General features: G+C 31.4%; 1 protein-coding gene across 3 annotated transcripts; it reads left to right on the top strand.

Annotated features, from left to right (window-relative positions):
• Positions 1-13,098: 13,098 nt before the first annotated feature.
• LOC114731521 (uncharacterized) lies at positions 13,099-16,073 on the top strand. 3 transcript variants are annotated; one of them, XR_003738923.1, is made up of 6 exons: positions 13,101-13,267; positions 13,536-13,610; positions 13,700-13,795; positions 14,197-14,269; positions 14,428-15,516; positions 15,616-16,073. XR_003738923.1 is itself a non-coding variant. In XM_028918723.1 (5 exons), exons 3-5 carry the CDS (start codon positions 13,711-13,713, stop codon positions 15,626-15,628), a joined length of 171 nt encoding a protein of 56 aa, XP_028774556.1. In that variant the 5' UTR covers positions 13,118-13,267; positions 13,536-13,610; positions 13,700-13,710; the 3' UTR covers positions 15,629-16,073. The 3 variants fall into 3 exon arrangements, 1 of the variants encoding a protein (XP_028774556.1); XR_003738924.1 differs by lacking the exon at positions 13,536-13,610 and having other exon boundaries at positions 13,099-13,267; XM_028918723.1 differs by lacking the exon at positions 14,428-15,516 and having other exon boundaries at positions 13,118-13,267.
• The last annotated feature ends 4,008 nt before the right edge of the window (positions 16,074-20,081 follow it).

Below are 20,081 nucleotides of genomic sequence, written 5' to 3'. Positions count from 1 at the left end.
CTATTTGAAAACGCTCGTGATCAGGCGCGACCTCCTATGAACCCATCAGGTAAACAATAACAACAACAGCGTCAGCTCAAACAGATAAGATCCAAATGATGCATTTTTGGGTTTTTGTTTTTTTTTTTTCCTTTTTAACTTTTACCCTATGCACACTTGTATGAGTTGGAAAAATTGGATGATGAGGTATTTTCTTGGTTACCATGAGGTGACCAATTGAGGGATTTCATTTATTTTGTAGTGTAGCTTGATTGAGGCCAGAGTCCAGAGTCACTGCGAAGAATGTACCTTTGGCATTAAAATTACAAATTTATTAGCTGCACTTGGTGTGGCCTATTTGATACATTTGGGTGTAACGAGCCAACGATAGTGCCATTTGAGTGTCATTTTATGTAGTAGTCTATAACTTATTTCATATAGTGCGTGCATAGATATTGAAATCTAGTTCACAATTATAGATAATTCTACTCCCATTCTTAATATGGGAATGAGTTTGACATTCAATTTGATTCTAAATATAATACTATTTTCGGTCCTAAATATAAGAGCTAGTTGACTAATTTGAATAGATTAAAAAAATAAGTTAAATTAGTTATCTGTAATAAATATGTGTTGTCTTTTCTAAAATATCTTTGCTCATCAGGTTTATTTATTAGAATCCCATTGTTAAAAAATTATCTTGAAAATAAATAAATAAATATGAGAGAGAAAGTGGATTGTGATCTTATATTTAGAATTAAAATAAAAATCAAACAGGGTCTTATATTAAAGGCCAGATATAGTATCTTAATTCATTTTATCTCTCATTTTTATCTTTTTTTTCCTAAAGTAATTATTGTAATAGTCATATATGTTAAATATTTCATTAAATGATAGTTCTAAGTAATACGTATGATTAGTAATGACATTTTAAAAAAAACAACACATATTTATAACAGACAACCAACATAACTAATGTTCTTAATTTATTCAAATTATTAGTCAACTAACTTTTATATTATGGGCCAGAAATAATATAAAAGGTTTGATATAAAATATTTCATAAAATATACTATTCATGAATCACAAATAGATTAGCCCGTGTTGAATTTCTCTCTTTCATGTTATTGCATGAGTGCACCGTCTAATTATTATTTGGATTTGAAAGTAGTTTCTTGTATTATTTTAATTCAAGGATTCCATATAACGCAGGCTGAAAGGGATACTAAGTTTAACCCGTGATAAAGTCTCGTTTTTCTCTAGGGATTATATGCATTTTTTCTTATTGATAGTCTAATATCTTTTTCATATTCATTTCAATTTATAAGTCAATTATATAAATAAATAGAAACTATCACTATATTATTTCACACGATGATTAGTTTATTATATAACAAGAAATTTTTTAATATTTGAATTGTGCCCTCGAGTTACAAAGCTACAATATTACTTTTAATCTAGAGAAAGTTCTGAATTTGATAGTCACATATGAGCCGATACCGTGTGTTTTTCAAAATAATTTTTATAGATGGTAAATGTGAAATTTTAAGCATAATGTGCACTAAGCACCCAATTTTTTTAATGGTGTAATTTTATTGAGTTTTTTATATTATTTTACTTATGATCTTTTAATTTGGCACAATCAACATATAATTGTATCAATAAAAAGATCATAGGTAGAATTGTAACATTACAAAAGATTGGGGCGATATGTGCAGTTAAAAAATAAGATTAATATTAAAATCACACATTTACCCTTTTATAAATACAACATCAATTAGCAATAATATGAGGCTTTCGCTGATACTGCTAAAAATGCTCGTGGCCGAGCAGCAGTTGATTCGTGATTGAGGGTGACAAATATGAGAAGCATCCATAAAAGTCGTAGCTGATGAAAATAAATAAGGCGCAGAATCGATAATTAAGGTGTAATTAAGTCAAAGCAATCGATCATTAATCATTCCCCCCACTTTACTCCTCCTGATGATCTGTACCTATCACAATTTATTTCCCAAGAAGCGCGTTGGCATGAGCGCGTGGAGTTGAATTCCCATTATGATTAATCTAATGTCAACTCTGCCCCACACAATGGAGACCGTTTGACAACAACGGCCCCGCCGTCGACGTCACACGCCACCAACGGCCGCCCAAACTTCATCCTCTCAACTATAATCCCCGCTTTCCCATTTCAACCCTAACGCCGTCACTTAACTAATCTCTTCCCCTTTCGTTTATTTGCTGTGAGGCCGGCTTTTACGTACCCTTAATAATACCAGTAATTATTAGAGCTGTGTGGTTTTAACTTAAAGTTGACAAGATTTACCTTAGGTTTCAATTCAATTTCTTAATTTTTTTTAAACTATTCATTTTGAGAAATCCTCACTACGAGTGAAAGAAAAGAGAAGGGGCTTACCAAAAAATAAGTTAAAAAAAAAGGAAAAAGTTATGGTATTTATAATTTATTAACAGCATACAGTGGATTCTCAATTTCTCATGTTCGATGTCAGGTAGGAGACTCACGTCTATCCAGTGCAGTGTAAATCGAACACGAGCCCCACACATGATTACATTCTTTTTTATTGCTCGTGTTGTTCTAATATAAGATTATTAAAAAAATAGGATTAATATAATTTTCGGTATTTAAATCTGTCATCATTTCCGTTATAATCCTTCAAATTTAAAGTTATAGGTTTCAGTTACTCAAAAAGTAAAATAATCCCACTTTTTATTAAATCATAAGAATCAATATTTTGAAGGACTAATATTTATGATTTAAAACTTTAAAGACCAAAATAAAAATAAATACAAACTTAAACAATCTGTATTAACCCAGAAAAATACCATCCTCTCGATAAGGACTTTTCACCTTTATGCATTGTATTTTGATGTCAGGTATGCTTCACCAAAATAAGAGAGAACATAATAATTATAAATGAGATATCTTGAAAAATATTAATCATTTAGTATATTAAATTATTTAAAGGATTTTATTAATAGTTATAAAAATTGGAAGGAATTTTATAAACGCAGCTGGACGAATCAAATAGTGATTAAAAATCTGCTATTTTTCATTAAAATACGAATAAAAAATAATATTTTTTTAAACAAATATGAATCAAAGGCAAAGGAATTTTCAGTTGCGGGAGGGACGAGAGGGGAGCGGAAAAGAGCGGAAACTGGACTGACACACACCCCCACCACCATCCTGAACTGTCAGTACCAGCTGTAAATGGGCCCCACACCATGTGATTTTGACACGTGTAACCACTAATGATCCCCCACGTGGGCCCTCCCACATTGGACGCTGTGTCCCCCCACCCCCTCGTACTGTGCCTCTGCCTACTCCTGTCTTTCTCGTCTACTATAAAAATTTACACTTCACATTATTATATGTATTCCTCGCAATTTCATGGCTATAATATTATAAGGACCAGATATACTGAATTACGGATGAATACTGATTATGGGACCATCAGTGCCACGTATTGATTTCTTTTTTTTTTTTTGGGCCCCGATATATTGATTTCACATCAATCCTAACGATCAAATGAATAACAAAAATTTGTAGTAGCATATTGTCTTACTCATGAATAACAAAAATAATACTCCTCTTATTTTTAATATAAGATCTATTTAACTAATTTGATTAGACTAAAAAAATTAGGTAAGTTAGTTAATTATAAAAAAAAGTTATACATTTTTTCTAAAACACCATAATCATCTTTCTTAATACGCTGTCTTCCTCTTCTACTTAATTATGGTTGAGGAGTATCTAATTTAGAAAAAATTGATAAATATAAAAAATAGATCTTATATTTAAGACCAAAACTAACTCAAAAATTAGGTCTTATATTAAAGACCAGAGAAGTACAATTCATGTTTTCGATTCAGGGTGTGTTTGGCAACCTTAAAAAACACTTTTAAAAAGCACTTTTCCGCAAAACAAGACAAATTCCTCCACACATTTACTTTTTAAACTGTAAAAACACTTTTAGGACCCTGATTTGAGGGGTGTTTGGATGAAAACCAAATCATGGTTTTAAAAGTGCTTTTACGGTATACGAGACAAATATATTAAAAAAATTATCTCATTTTACGAAAAAGTGCTTTTGAGAAGTATTTTTGGATGCTTCCAAACACCCATTTAGTTGCTATCTAAACACCCCGCTAAAAATGATGTTTTGAATTCCACGTAACATGTGAATGCTTTTTCCCCACTTTCAATGTGTGACCTCGTACATTCATCTCTTATGTATGGTAACAATATTTTCTCAATTTATCACTCAAAAAAATATTTTCTTAATTTTATGCATAATAAGCAAGATCATCATGTTTTTTTTAATATTTAAATTGGTTCCTTTTCATGTATTGCTGCTTTTTAAATTAATACCGAGCAAATACACGAGGAATTATTAGAATAAAAACTATTTGATTTTTATTTTAATAAAAAATATAAGATCTCAATTTACTTTTTTTATATTTATTTTTTAAAATGTAGTCCTTATAATAATAGTAACTCTCACCAATACACTTGATTAGCAAATATATTTTAAGAAAAACAACACATATTTATTATAAATAACTAACTTAACTAGTTTCCTTTTATCTAGTCAAATTAGTTAATAAGCTTTTATATTAAGGATGTAAGGTAATAATATATATATATATATATATAACTTGTAGTCTCTCGTAATTTCATTCCATTAAAATTCTTTCCTCCAAATGAAATTAGATGGGGCTGAAGCATATTTATTTGCCTTTAGAATTGTCTGTACTTCGGTGAGTTTTCATGATTTATTGTATTATTCGCCGGTCTCTGTTCATCGTGCTATATATTTAATTAGATCGAGCTGATTGATTCAGTTTATTTTATTATATTATAGCCAAGAAAAAGATATGATTCATTTATGAAGTGGGCAGCTTGATATAAATTCTACACCATATATATAGTGTTATGTTGATTGATACGTAACTCTAAAGAAGAGCGAAATTCAACTCCCATTAATCGGGCGTGGACTCGATAAAAGATTGCTGATGTATGTCCCTTGCCAGTTGCTACATCTGTGGAGAAAATCTTATAATTAATTACTTGCAACATTCATTATGTGGGGGATTTGATCATAATTCTTCCAAATAAACTATATTTCATATATAAGACCGGAAGTGGTATTTTACATTGAATTATGATGTTTCTATTCTCTACTCTTCATAATTTCCAGCTCTTCTTTTTTATCTATTTGATTGCCACGCCCAGCAAATATTCTCACATCTTCAAATGAAAAGGAAAACTTTATAAGCTCCAAGGGTTAATCGTGCATTACCCATTATGTTCTTATTTACCAATCACTTTTAATATTTTTTGTTCAAATTTAAGAATCATGTTTTTTTTTTGTATAAACATTAAATAAATTCTTTATTCTTTCTATATTGAATGTATATATACATACATCGTTAGAAAGTTTTTTGCCCTCAAACATCAGCATTAATTATGGATAAAAACAAAATATAATAATTAATAAATAATCAATATGATGTATTATAAAAGAAACTCTGATGAAATACTTCATATAAACATCTCAATCTCGTGAATAGAATCAGAGAAAGTTCATGATGACTTAAATATCAAGTACTCCTCCGATCCTTAATATAAGACCCATTTAACTAATTTGATTAGATTAAGGAAGTTAGGTAAGTTAGTTAATTATAAGAAATGTGACATGTTTTTCCTAAAACACCATAATCATCTTTCTTAATACCACATCTCCCTCTTCTACTTGATTATGATTGAGGGAGTATCTATAGGGGTAATTTAGAGAAACTTGATAAATATAATAAATGGGTCTTATATTTAGGACCAAAACCAACTCAACAATGGGGTCCTATATTAAGGACCAGAGGAGTAACTTATAAATGGTTCCAGTGGCACGAAGAGGATAAAAAAGAATAGGAGTCAAAGCATTGCTTTCTATCATTGATATAAGATCCAATAGTATCTAAAAAAGTCATGTACAGGGATGAATGTTTTGCACCACATTCACTTCTTATTACAAGAGTCAATTTGATATTTATTCTGATTCTAAATATAATATCTCAATCCACTTTGTCACTCATATTTATTTATTTATTTTAATATAATTCTTGTAGTAGTTGTATATATTAAATATTTTATCAAATGATAGTTCTAACTAATATATAATATTAATAAATGTATTTTAAGAAAGAACACTCATTTATTGTAAATAATTAACTTAGTTAATTTTCTAAATCTATTCAAATTATTGAGGATCAGAAGTTGGTAGTACATAAATGGGTCAAATATCGGGTGCGATGCGTGACATGTTATTATATGTTTATCTTTAATTTAATAATACACGTACATGTGGATTATAGGGATGGCTTCAAATTTTAAAACCCACGGCATCATCGAATGAGCAGCAAAGACCAAGTTCAAGGAATGTAATTAGAATATGTATTCAATGAATAAGTTTAGTTCATAACTACTTAGTTAATGAAATGCATTCCTATCTCCTCCAAACACGCTAAAAAAAAAAAAAAAAGCCTTCTTACCTTAAACTCGTACAAGCCTGTCCCTTGTTTCCTTCATAATCAAAATATCAATAAATAGTCAAATACAAATTTAAGTATCAAACCTAAATGTGTCTTTAAAACTGGATATATATATATATATATATATTATATACTGGTGGTCGTTTCTCCCCCATTCTGGAAAAAGAAAAAGGAAAAGAATACTACTTGCTAATTAAAGCCACTTTTTTACAAAAATTACAAGGGTGTCCAGAAAAGTTAATTGATATTTTCTATTACTAGTACCGCATTTATAATTCTCGCTCTAAGCCGCACCTAAAATTCTATAAATAGGGGCAAATTGGACAGTGAATTACAAAAAAAAAAGTCTTCTTTAATATTCATTTTTAATTTGGTGCAACTATTTGGCATATACATGATTATATACGAATGCTTTGAATAAATACTTTGTACGGTCTAACTTTATGAAAACTTTTATTTGCTTATCTATATAGCTAGATTTTTGGAAGGAAAGAAATAAATCCATAGAAAACATGGTGAATATATTGTTTCCCTAAAAAATAAGATTAGGTTATTATTTACAAGCCCAAAAAAAAAAAGTAAAACACAATGAGATATTAAATTTGAGAATAGTTTTATATCACGGCGAAAAACATATGTTCTCAATTTCACGGCATCATGTGATCGTTTGGGACAAAGGGCATCATTGTGCGCCTTCCATGTCGACGAAAAGGATTTTAGTTTACGGCAAAATAAGATTTATCTCCGAAAAGGAAATTTCGGCAGACTGCCCCAAAAAAAATTATTTTTCAGTTTTTACGAATATTTCTCCATAGAAATACTAGTAACTGTACGCTGATGAGACATGTCGAATAAATGATGAAACTTGGCATTTATATTTATATTTCATACTAAATATTACTGATAATAATAATAAAGTTGGGAGTCGATATTTTCGAATTGTAAAAACTTTAATTTATTCAACGAAATTCCAAACACACTGTCATGATTGGATTGGCATTTTTATATACGCTAATCACCGATTAATTTCTTTTCTAATACTACATAATACTTAGTCATGTCAGGCGGGATTAAATTAATTCCTTATAACAAAACCTTAATTTATCGATTAATTAAAAAACCGGTCAAAAGGATAACAGCATTAGCACGAAGGTTATTTTAATTGAAGTCCACGTCATCCTACATCCCAAAGACCTATCACTGGAAATAATAAAGTCTTAAAATAAGTAGTAATCAAAGTATTGAGGATAATATATATAAATATAATTAATTTTTCTCGGGGGGGGGGGGAAGTGGTGTTGTTGGCGTTGGATGTAAGAGACGGCATTATTAACAATCTGGACAAGTGAAAGCAACCATGCATATGCATGCTCGTTATTAAAATTTTTTAAAAAAATTAAAATAAATAATAATGGTGCAATAGGAGAGAGATCGACTGACTGCTTACTAATTTTGTTGGTTATGTGCGTTGTTTGCGATATTTCACAATGTGATTGGTTCAGAAATTAATGGAGCTTATTCACTTATCAATCATTCATATATGTGTATGTATATATTCTTGTCCAGGCTGGGATTCTTCTACATGTTTCACATGATGACTCATTATTCTCATTTGAGATGACATTTCTATAATTTAACAAATCTGAATTTCTAATCGATAAAGTCTGGCCCATGAGTTATTGAACATTTTCAGGTTCATTTTTAGTTTATATTCTGCAAGTTTTACCTTCATTTTTTAATTAAAAAAATAACTTTTTTTTTGTCAGCCTTTATTTTTTAATACGACAGATCTTAAATTATTTCTGTGAAACGCTTCATAGCTAAAATTATACAATCGTTATGTATAAAAAGTTCTAGATGATTGTTCGCTAATGTTATGATTTTTCTTTTCAAAGGTCGACCTTAACTTCCAAAGGCCATAATGACTTCTTTGAAAATCAAAGATGTCTTTGGTTCTCTCTCTCTCTTTTTTTTTAAAAAAAAAAAGAAAAATATTTAGTTAAGAACTTATACATTTGTAAAAACTATATTAAAGTAGTAATTGCTTAGAACTTATTCCTCCGGTCCTTAATATAAGATTTAATTATGGAGTTAATTTTGGTTCTAAATATAAGACTTATTTTTTATATCTATCAATTTTTTCCAAATCACCCATATTGATACTCTCTCAATCATAATCAAGTATAAGAGGGAGGGAAGATATAATGAAAGTGATTAAGGTATTTTAAGAAAAACATGTCATATTTGTTATAGTTAACTAACTTACTTAACTTTATTAATCTAATCAATTTAGTTAAATAAGTTTTATATTAAGGATCGGAGGTGTATATTATTAAAAGACTTTGTTTGTAGCGGGAAGACTCGTTTTTTAATACGTGTATTTTGAAAACTACTGTTTTATATAAATATAAAATCATCCGCTTTAAACGTGTTTAAAAACACAAGAGAAACTATTATTACCTTAGTCCTTGATATAAGAACTAGATAATTAATTTGAGTAAATTAAAAAAATTAGTTAAGTTGGGTATTTATAATAAATAAGTGTTGTCTTCTCTAAACTATCTTCACTAATCAAGTGTATTGATTAAAACTACCATTATTACAAGGACCATCTTGAAAAAAAATAAATAAATATAAAAGACAAAATGGATTAATATTTTATATTTAAAACCATAATAAAAGTTAAATAAGTTCTTATATTAAAGACATGATGCAATAATACTCAAAATTCAATAATCAAATGAGTGAAAATGTTCATGGCACGGTAGTTGAAAAAGAAACAATTAACTAAGGATAATAGCATCTGGAATGAAATAACTTTTGTGGATGCTAGTTAAGGTTGTCATATGCGGGAGAAAGAAAAGATGTGGGTTGATCTAAATTTGGATAATGACTATAATTGATCGCAGCTCTAAAAAAATACTACTTCCAGTCCTTAATATAAGTGTTAATTGACTGATTTGAGTGGATTAAAAAAATTAGTTAAGTTAGTTATTTGTAATAAATATGTATTATTTTTTCTAAAATATCTTTGCTGATAAAGTGGATTGGTTAGAACTACCGTTATTACAAAGAGTACATTAGAAAAAATTAAACATATGAGAGACAAAATGAATTAAGATCTTATATTTAAGATTAAAATAAAAATCAAATGAATTTTTATGTTAAAAAACGGAAGTAGTAATTTGCTGCATACATTGGCTGGCCAAGAAAGTAGCTTATCGAGTGGAAATTGGTTATGTTATATGTCGTCCTTACTAGGAAGCCCTCAATAGTTGTAGTCATCTATTAAACCACGATTATGTATCCAATAATTAGCCTTTGTGCGTGTTTTAGCATGATAGTAGCATATCATAAGAACAAAAACAACGTAAATTTAAACACTTGAATCAATTTTTCATTTTGAATTACCCGGCGTACAAAAAGATTAAATATTTAACAACGATACTAATAGAAGAAGAACGCACATTTACCAGCAATAAACCCAAGAAGGAAAGGAAACAAGAAAAAAAAGAGAGGATAAAGTCAAACAAAGTGGCAGAAATGTTGAGGTGTCCAAAGGAGAGAGGTTGCATTTGAAAAGGGCATAAAGTTACGTGTTTAAGCAGAGTTGGAATTGGAACAACAATTAATGAAAAGGGCTAAACATTCCATTTTGCTGATGTTTCATTATTCATCGTCCTTTTGTCTGTGAGTGAATATCCTTACTCCTTAGTACCACGTCACATTAAATTAATTAAGACGTCCAACCTTCACTCCTTTCTCATAATTCATTTTCAAACCGTCCCAAAATCTCTCCATCATATTATTATAAGTACCTACCCAAAATGGCGAGCCATTAAGACTGACCAACTCAAAAAATCCACATCCACATTTTTTCCCAACACTGAATTATATGATTCTATTTTAATTTTAGGACTTAGGTTCCTTAATTTCTCTTCACACCACGCACAACACTGCGGTGCATGAATCTCCATATGAATCATATATACATATATAGAAGGCGTGCTCAGGAGAGAACGCCACCCAATCTGCAATCTGAGTATATATGATTCTGATTTCTGAACCTGAGAACATTCCAGAAATTAACAGAACATTTTGGGTAATTTTGAACGTAAAGTATTCCAGAAATTAAATAACAAATTCATATCAAACGCAGCTTGGGTTTTTAATATTATACATGGACATGCACGAGCACAAGATCGCGCGCCCATTGAATTGAATTTTTGTGTGGAGAGACATGTGAAAATAAAGCATCAAATTAATAAAAACACTGTAACTATACGCATAGGAAGCATCCGAGAATGAAGGTAATTATAGGCTGATGAACGCAGAATTAATAAGTTAATTAAAACGTGAAAGCAATAATGACTTCTCATATCATATCAACCAACTGTGTGTGTGTGTGTGTGTGTGGCAGTCGCAAGTGGAATTTGTTTGGGAAGATGAGAGGCAAAAGAGGGAGGATAAGTGAAAGGGTTCTTCGATGCAGAATTTATGATGGAAATGAATTGGGAAGAAAGCTACATGGGACCTGTAATTGTTGAGACTCAATGATTTTCCTGAGAAAGTAAGCCGGGGCTTTCCGGGAAAGTTGAATAAGTTCATGCACTCGTACCCTCCCTACCTGATGACCCCCCCTTCCCCATTATTTCTTTCACCTTTTGTCCCTCTCCGGATAATATCAAACTGTGTGGTTAATTATTCATATAATTACATCCCAACCAACGCATTCATTATGTGCCCATGAATATACCTCTCTAAATATCAACACACCTCATCAACGATGTTGAAAGCTGGTCCAACTCATGAAGCCATCCACACACATATATAAATAAATATTAAAATTTTGAAACAGTTATCTCAGATAATAAGTCTTATTCTATTAAGTGGATCGGTTATATGAATTGTACAAAGTCATTGTGCTCTGTTAGTAACCGAGTATTACAGATGATGAGTGTGGAGTGAAATTATGAGTGAGGTTTAGAAGAATTGAAACACGCTGCAATGGGTGGGGCAAGGGTTTTCTTTTCTATCCGTCCTTGAAGTCTATATTTTAAGATCAAAACTAGTTATTTAATTATCTCGTTCACGTCCGCATCTCTTTTGTTGGAGGAAAAAGAAAGAAAAATCAATATCGCTCGACTACATAATGAGACCTTGGACTATTCAATATTCCCCGCGACCACCATGTAACTTTCAAAGATTCCTTTAGTATTATTATATATATTATTTAATCTCAATTACGTTTGCTGTTAATTATTTTTTGTCTGCGGAAATTTGTGATCAGTTAAGTACGAGAAAAATTATTAAATACACTTGATTTACAAATAGTATTGACTTCTTCAAAACACATTTTACCGGTGATAAATAGCTGACTTGCGGTCACTTAGTTAAAAAGTGGATTTTTTTTCTTCTTTTAGGTGGTTGAAGCAAGAAAGGGAGAAATAAAAGAAGGGGGGGGGGGGGGCCACATAAGCAGCATCCAAGTGTGCATTATTGTTCCAAGTTCTCTGCATCTTCCTTCTGAAACCTTCCGTTTCTCCCTCTCCTTCCTCTTTCCCTCTTTGGGGTCCTCTTTTTTCACATCTATATATATGTACTTTTTTAAATTGTATATTAATCATGCATGTTTTCTCATATTTTATATGGAGTCCGAAAATGAGTCAGCGTGTCTTACTTGTTAATGCAAAGAATGAAAAAAAAAAAATGATCATGATGATAATAATATACAAATAGTTGCTGAATTATAACAAAACTATAATGTTGTGTGGATGATTATGAAAATAATACATCATTTTTAGGAATTGCTTTCTTTCTTCTTTTTCATTTTTGTTCACTCCTCACATATGAATGCAAACAAATCATAGGCGGCCATCTAGTGCGGCTTACCCCGGATTACTGATACTTCTTTTCCTTTTATTTTCTTTTTCTTGATTAGTGATAACTATTAAGAAAAAATAAATACACTGATTATAATCTTTTAAACATAAGAGATAAGTATTTAGGATGCTGATATCCCGACGAGTATTTACCCTTAATATTGGTGACCTATATATATATATATATATATATCCTCTTTGTTTGAACTGAAACAAAAGAGAAAGTTGAAATCATTGTCCACACAAGTTTAGCTTGAAGTTTTATTTATATTTTATCAAATCTTTTCGGGTCATTCTATTAAATAACTTGGAGTACTCCGTAGTAGGAGTTTTCAGCTTATTAGGGTATTAAAAACAAACAAGACAAACTTGGGCTTGAAACGCCGCTTGTCATAAGGCCTAGCCCAATATGTACCCTAAATGATAGGCCTGGGAAAAGTTATTAACGAGGCCCATTCATTAGTTCACGAATCGCCTAACCAATTGTATATCGAAATGACATTAATAGTCTGGTTTGACTTCAGCTACGAATGTTTTAGCCGCCTCCTGAGGATAAATCCTTATGACTTGCATCATCTACATTTTTTGGCGCAATTTAATTGTGAGCTCATTACAAAATTGGGAGATAGTTAGAGCCCAAGGTGCATCATTTGGTGAGGAGGCATTGGCGAGTAAAGATTGCAATGGGATTGGGTAGGTGACAAAAGCCCATTCGGCAGCAACCATTCTCATTGACTATTAGATTTGGAGGGAACAAAGATGGCTCCATCGAATTCACGAACACTAGTCATCTTCCTCGGTGAACGCAGCTGATCCGGGTGCTTCTGGAGCACAACCAGGTAAATCCAAGCCTTCCTCCTTCTTCCCTTCCCTCTTCTTCACATTCTCTTTCATATTCCTTTATGCCCATTTTCTATTTCGCCATCTTCGCCTTGTTTCAGTTATTCATTTTCTCCCATGCTGCGAAATTTCTCTTTTTTTCCCATCCGGATTCAGTTTTTGTGATGTTATTTCTCTCTTTTACTGATATCATTTTCTGTTCGCCATTTTATTTTGCTGTCCATTTTTTCCTGGAAAAATAAATTGTGGCCCAATGCAATCGTTCAGGCCAAGGTCGTGGTTGTTGGATCTGTCTCCCTGTTACCTGACCCCTATTCTGATTTTCCATCCGGGTGGTTCTGCGTATGTGATCTGAATTTTGTTACTCTCTTTAATTTTGAGCTGTTCCAATATTAAAGAAGTCTTGAATCTACCTTCATTTCTTTTCACAGGTTTGAAAGATATGAATTGGGTTCAGCGCAAGATCTACCTCTACAATGTAACTTTTGGGCTTTATATGCTAGACTGGTGGGAGCGTTGTCTTTTCAGTATCCTCTATTGTTTCTTTACTGCTAAAAATAGTTTTTGTTTGTCAACTTCACAGTACCAGAAATAGATCCTTTTGCACTGGTGGAGCAGTCTCGCATGTAACGATTCCATAATTTAGGAACCCATTTTGCTCATTGCTTAATGCTTGTATATAATTGGAACTTAAATTTTGTAAAATACCAAGTATTGATTGTTCCCAGATGATTATATGGAATCTTGAAATTGTGAAACTAAGATTCAGGGTTTTTTAATCTGTCTGTTCTGCATATTAACTATTTCGACGGCCAGTCCAAGTTAAGAGATATTTTCTTTTTCAAAGAAGTTGATGATTTTCCTGAGTTCACAAGCAATCATGCTTGCCGTGCTTTGTACTTGTGACTTCCTGAATTTTTTGTTCCAGATATCTTGGTGATTGTACTTCTGTGGTTTGTACTCTACAACTGGTCACGACATGTTAATGAATTCCTCAAGAGGTATCATGCTCTGCTTATAAATTCTTTCGGACGCTAAGTTGTGTGTGCACATGTAATCATCTCTTTCATTTCTTAACATGCATGTAATTTTCTGGCTTGGAGAGCTAAATATTATTATTCCATGCTAATTTTAATTGCAATATTTTTATGATTTACAGTATTTACTTTAATGAATTCAAACGAGTGCATGGCGCATGATATTTCTCAGTTCTCAACCTATCTGTGCGTCGTAACATTCCTACATATAGGAAGAATGTTCTGCAATCACCCTTCCTCTGTATGAGTCCCTTGACTGAACTATTAGTGAAATCAGCAAATGTTATAATTCTATGTTTAACATCTATATCAACTTTAAAAACCAGACCTTCAGGCAAAACTTTGAACAGATGAGTATTTGCATGAAATATTTTTCTGTCTCTAATTGTTATAGACTAGAGACTTCAGAAATTCAAGCCAAAATGGAGTATGAGAACATTCGATTATGAAGGAATATTATAACTGGGCATCGAGCTTCCATTCCCAATTATGTATGCATATAGGGAAAATTAGAAGAGGGATAACAGGTTATACTATTGAGAAGGCAAGTTTATGTTGCATTACAGTATCGCAAATTTATAAAAATATACATCCTTTCATGTGGTTTTAGAACATTTTTGTTCACTGTTGTATTGTTTCATGTATTGCGGCTGCATACTTGCTTTGTTATTTTAATGCCTTTATGCTCTTCCACTTTTCTTTTTTATAATCCCTGCCATTATTGGAACAACCATGACTATAACTGATTGACTTACTAGGGATATTTTCTTAGAGTTCAGGCCTACTTTAGTGTAGGGAGATGTCAACTGGATTTGCGTGTGGGTGTGAGAGAGTGAGAGAGAGAGAGCAAAAGGCTTTAAAAAAAGAGTTCTCTGTAAGTGGATTTTTGCTGAGCCTAAGATTGGATATATATAAAACTTCCACATGAGAAGGCACTGATGGATCAGTTCAAAATCCTAATAAGATTATAAACTAAACGCGAGATAATCATACTTACAACTACCAGGTAAAATCCTAGTTTTTCTGACAGGAATTTTAGATAGCTAGTTGTGCACCTATCACAGCTACAGGAGAATATAATACTGTTTTTAGTTTTGAATTTACATTAATGGTGCGGAGGGTGCAAAAATAATTGCTGCTTCACTTGGGGGTTAATCTATATATAGAACTCCAGCTTTCAGCTGTCAGATTGTTTCACGGGATTCATGAAGGTAATAAAATATTCTTCGTCATGAATCTCGAGCTAATGACACTGCTGGTGCTCACTGCTAAACCCTTTTCTTCTCTTAACTGTGATATTTTCATTGCAGGTCTGTATGGTGAGAATGAGAGAATCATTCTCTTTAGGAAGGTGCCGATGTGGATTTTGATGCTGATTGCCGAGATGTTTAAGTATATTGCAGCTGCACCGTATATCTAGATATTCTTGGTATTCATAGTTTTACTTATCTAGGTAAGCTAATCCAATAAGTAGCGGCCATGTGAATCTGCGATAAGGACTCAGACTCACTTTTGAGTTTTGACATGTGGGAAGTGCAGCTTCTCTTAATTGCCGTGAAGAGTTTTGTTTTTCAGCCAAAAAACTGCCATGAAGAGTTTGGCTGGGAAAGATTTGTTAATAATTTAGTTGTTCGTTTTCTTTTACTAGCGACTAAAACATTTGGTTGTAGAAAAAGATTTAAGTAAATGTGCTTTACAATTTATTTGTAGATTAACTCATAACATGTCAAGTATAAGCATTTCCTTAAAATTAGATTTATTTATTTTCTTTCCCTGGTTTTTCCAACTATAATATTCAGGTTTGTTGCCCAGATCTCAGGCTCGGCTAGCCAAACCTGCTCGAATGCAGAGAGATTAAGAGAATATAAAGAAAATATTTTTATTTAATGCTTTCAGCTAATTGAATGTTAAATTTAGTCTTAAATATAATATTTTAATTAATTTTATTTTTTTTATATTTATCTATTTTTTCTAAACTAGTTAATTTATAAATTAATATATAATCTTAATTATTTTAAGGACACTATGTCATATTTATTATAAGTAATTAATTTATTTTATTTTCTTAGTTTAACTAAATCAATTAAATGGATTTTACATTAAAAATAAAAAACAGAGGTGGTCTGATTTGATGTGTTATGTTCTTGTTGTTGCCATTTTTTTTTTCGCCAGAATTCTTGCTGTTGCTATTTCAAACTCGCACTAAGAGTGGGAAGAAAATAAATTCTTCACGTGACACAAATTAAGACGGTATGAAGGCTACAGCTAACTGATCATTTTAAAATCAATATATTCTTTTAGTTCTAAATATAAGACTTATTTTATTATGTAAATTACACTATAATATGAGTCTTATATTTAAGATCGGATGAGTATTTCTTTTTAAGAAAATACATGAGGTCATCTTCAACCAGAAAAATAGAATTTCACCTGATGCCTTGTAAAACCAATTTCTTGAAAGTTAAGGATTTCTTTTGACAAAAAATTGTTTCCATTTAGTTTTTAAATCATTAACTATTTACTATTCTATAATAAATTTAAGCATTATCTAAAAGTTGGAGAAAAAATAGCATGCCTACTAATTAATATGTCATAAAATATAATTCACTACAATTTTTTTAAGAGCATTAAAAACAGACTTTATTAAAAGGAGAATTGCTAGAGTCCAAAAAAAAAAAGAATATAAGTACTAAATGTCTGTTTGGTACCCCTAGTCCGTGGGTTCAACTGGCGAAGGGGTTAAACTCTCTTACCAAAAGGAAAGGGTTTGATCTTGAGGAGTGCCACTTTGTTGTGGCTCCAGTTGCGGCCCTGGAAGAGGTATCACCACAGCGTAGTGAAATTGAGTGATTCCTACCTATTGGGTCAGAAAAAAATGGCTTACTTGTCATTCTCCTGTGCCCATAGGGACAGACCCTAGTGGATCAAGCGTTAGGTGTCCAGCTTTTGGATCGTGGGTGAACCCAACCCCTTTCCTAAAATTTGTGTATAAAAAAAAAAAACTAAATGTCTGTTTGGTTGGATGCATTGTATAAGGATTCCCCATAATCCTGATGCAAAGACCTTTTTTAAATATTTGGTTGGCACATTTAGATTGTAAAAAAAAGAAGGCTAAAGTGTACATTTGGTCTTTTAACTTTATGTAAAGTTTTATTTTGATCTCTTAACTTTAAAAAGTATACTTTTAGCCCTTTAATTTCAAAATTATTAGTCTTAAATGATATTTTTTATAACAATTATGATTGTTTTGAATATTAAACTTAATATGTTAGTATTTACTAATGTTTTATAAGTATTTAAGAGCTCAATATCATTATTTTTTGTTAACAGTTTTAGAGTTAAAGGGCTAAAAGTTTACTTTTTAAAATCAAGAGACTAAAATAAAATCTTGTATAAAGTTAAAGGACTAAAAATATATTTTAGCCTAAATTACCATTCAAAATCTTGCTTGCAGCATGGACATGATTCCGATTCCCCCCCTTTCTAATACCTATCTAAGCTTGTGTCGTGCATATATCATCTACAACCTTTTCCTTGTGTATCGAGTAGGTGGTGAAGGACTCGTAATTGATATATACAAGTTGCCCAGAAAAGCTATGCTACATCGTCCATAGCTTTGAGCTGCCATGATTTCAAAAGATGTTTCTTATATTTGTAGGCATTTCTGAACCCTCCTTTTTCATTCGTTGTTGTCCATCATCTTCTCTTAGAGAAGATGCATTTTGATAATTTCCCTATTGATGATGCAGAGGCCGCATAAAAAAAATTAGGTTAGAAGCTTTCCTTTCCAAAATATTTTGAAGGACTCATGCAAAATATTTTTGGGTTAGTAATTTGGTGATATATGACTTTGTTGCCAATTTTGTTTTATATCTTCTTGCGTAACCGTCTTAGAGATACATGTTTGACTCTGCAGATAAAACACGAAGGATAAAGTCGTGCTGAGAACAGTTTGGAGATGCAACATTTAGGAGGAAACCTTGGGTCCATGTGTAACATAATATGAAAGATGGATATCTCCTCACTTTGCAGAAGTTCTGTTTCCTGCAAAAAGCTAATTTGGAATATAAATGTCACATGAAGAATAATAATTTAGTGGTTAGTATGAGCAACAACTCCCATTAAGTACCTTCCAAATACATTTTTTCAGTTTTCCCCATTCTACTTTTACCCTTATGAATTTGGATTTGAGGTGGGAGGATGGACACCCAAAAAAAAAAAAACTGCTAATTGAATGTAGATTATAATTTCAAATTAATTATATATTGTCAGTAAAAAAATTACAGTATAAAATTAAATTATTATTCTCCTCCTTTCTTGCTTTCATATATAAGAAAATGAATCATAAACCTTATCCAATTGTCCGACCTTCCAATGAACATATACTTGACCCTGTTAATAATGCAAATAAGCCTAATAGATTTTTAGCGGATTTGCATAGCTCAATGTCAATCAAATACACGCAGTTAATAAGCCTAATACATTTTTGAAAAGAAATGCAAGACTAAATGTGGTCGCATATGTCCATAATAGAACACAGTACTTGTGCATTAATCCAATTAGCATTACATTTATTTATATAACAGTATAAGAGTTTAGCTCAACTATATTTGCACATATTTTTAAATGGACAATACTTACATCTAATTACTTATCCGTCATGTTAAGTCATTAATCATACATGACTAGGTGTCTTATTCTTAAGATATTGGTATTTAATAGTATTTAATTATAAGTTTACATGAAATAAAAATAATTACATAACTACTCCTCCTATCTTTAATATAAGACCTATTTATCATATTTATTAATTTTCTTTAAATTACTCCTATAGATACTCACTCAACCATAATCAAGTACAAGATGAAGATGAGGTATTAAGAAAGATGATTATGATATTTTAGAAAAAACATGTTACATTTCTTATAATTAACTAACTTACCTAACTTTCTTAATCTAATCAAATTAGTTAAATGATGTTTTATATTAAAAATCAAAGGAGTATGTCTGATTAAGGAACGTGACATGATAAAAATAAAAAATTAACCTAAAGTTCTTCCCTTTTCAAATCACTTATCACTATCCAAAGCTCCTTTTTAACAAGACAAAGTAACAGCTGCAACATCAAGGACGTCTCAATACGTCGAAATGTGAGTTTAAAACATATGAAACTTATGAAAGGGCAATGTAACTTTATAAATTACGAGATCCATAGCAGTCTTATTTTTGTTGTGACGTTCTATTGTCGAATACAAAGGAACTGCTTGCGAATTGTTCGCGAAATACGCTACGCCCCGTGCCACAAACAAGCCAGTTTATTCACAAGTATTCCATTGAAGCCTGTCTAATTAAAGAGAACAGTATTCTTGTGGGAAAACTATTTTGGAACATCAATTATGATAGAACTTCGAATAAGGGGATCTAAAAAGATCTTGACGTAATCCTCAAGGTAGTATAACCTAAACACCCCATAAAATTGGCAAATCTAAATGCAACTAGAATCATTGATGTAAATTTACTCTGTTGGCAAGATAGTAAACTGTCAGATCTTTACAAAAAGAAAATATCCAGAAACCATCCTTCAAAAACCGAAGGATATTTTCAGAAACTATGCTAACATGTCAATTCCTTTAATTAGAGTTACTAACACTAACAAGAATCATTTCTTGGTTAGAGAATCTAGATTTGTCGGAACCTGAGCTGTGGAATCATAAATCTCATGAATTCGGAACTCTTCACAGTCTGTAGAGCCATTTTTAGTGAAAAATGCAATAAG

Source organism: Neltuma alba, unplaced genomic scaffold (genome assembly GCF_004799145.2).
Source record: "Neltuma alba isolate B1F8T4 unplaced genomic scaffold, ASM479914v2 tig00002534_pilon, whole genome shotgun sequence".
Lineage (NCBI taxonomy): Eukaryota > Viridiplantae > Streptophyta > Magnoliopsida > Fabales > Fabaceae > Neltuma > Neltuma alba.
Note: the sequence above shows the minus strand (reverse complement) of the source record. Positions and strands in the feature narration are given on the sequence as shown.

Coding starts and splice junctions, on each gene's coding strand:
- LOC114731521 (XM_028918723.1), top strand. CDS start 13,711: ATGAATTGGGTTCAGCGCAAGATCTACCTCTACAATGTAACTTTTGGG. Junction 13,796..14,196: donor GTGGGAGCGTTGTCTTTTCA/GTATCCTCTATT, acceptor TTTTTGTTCCAG/ATATCTTGGTGATTGTACTT.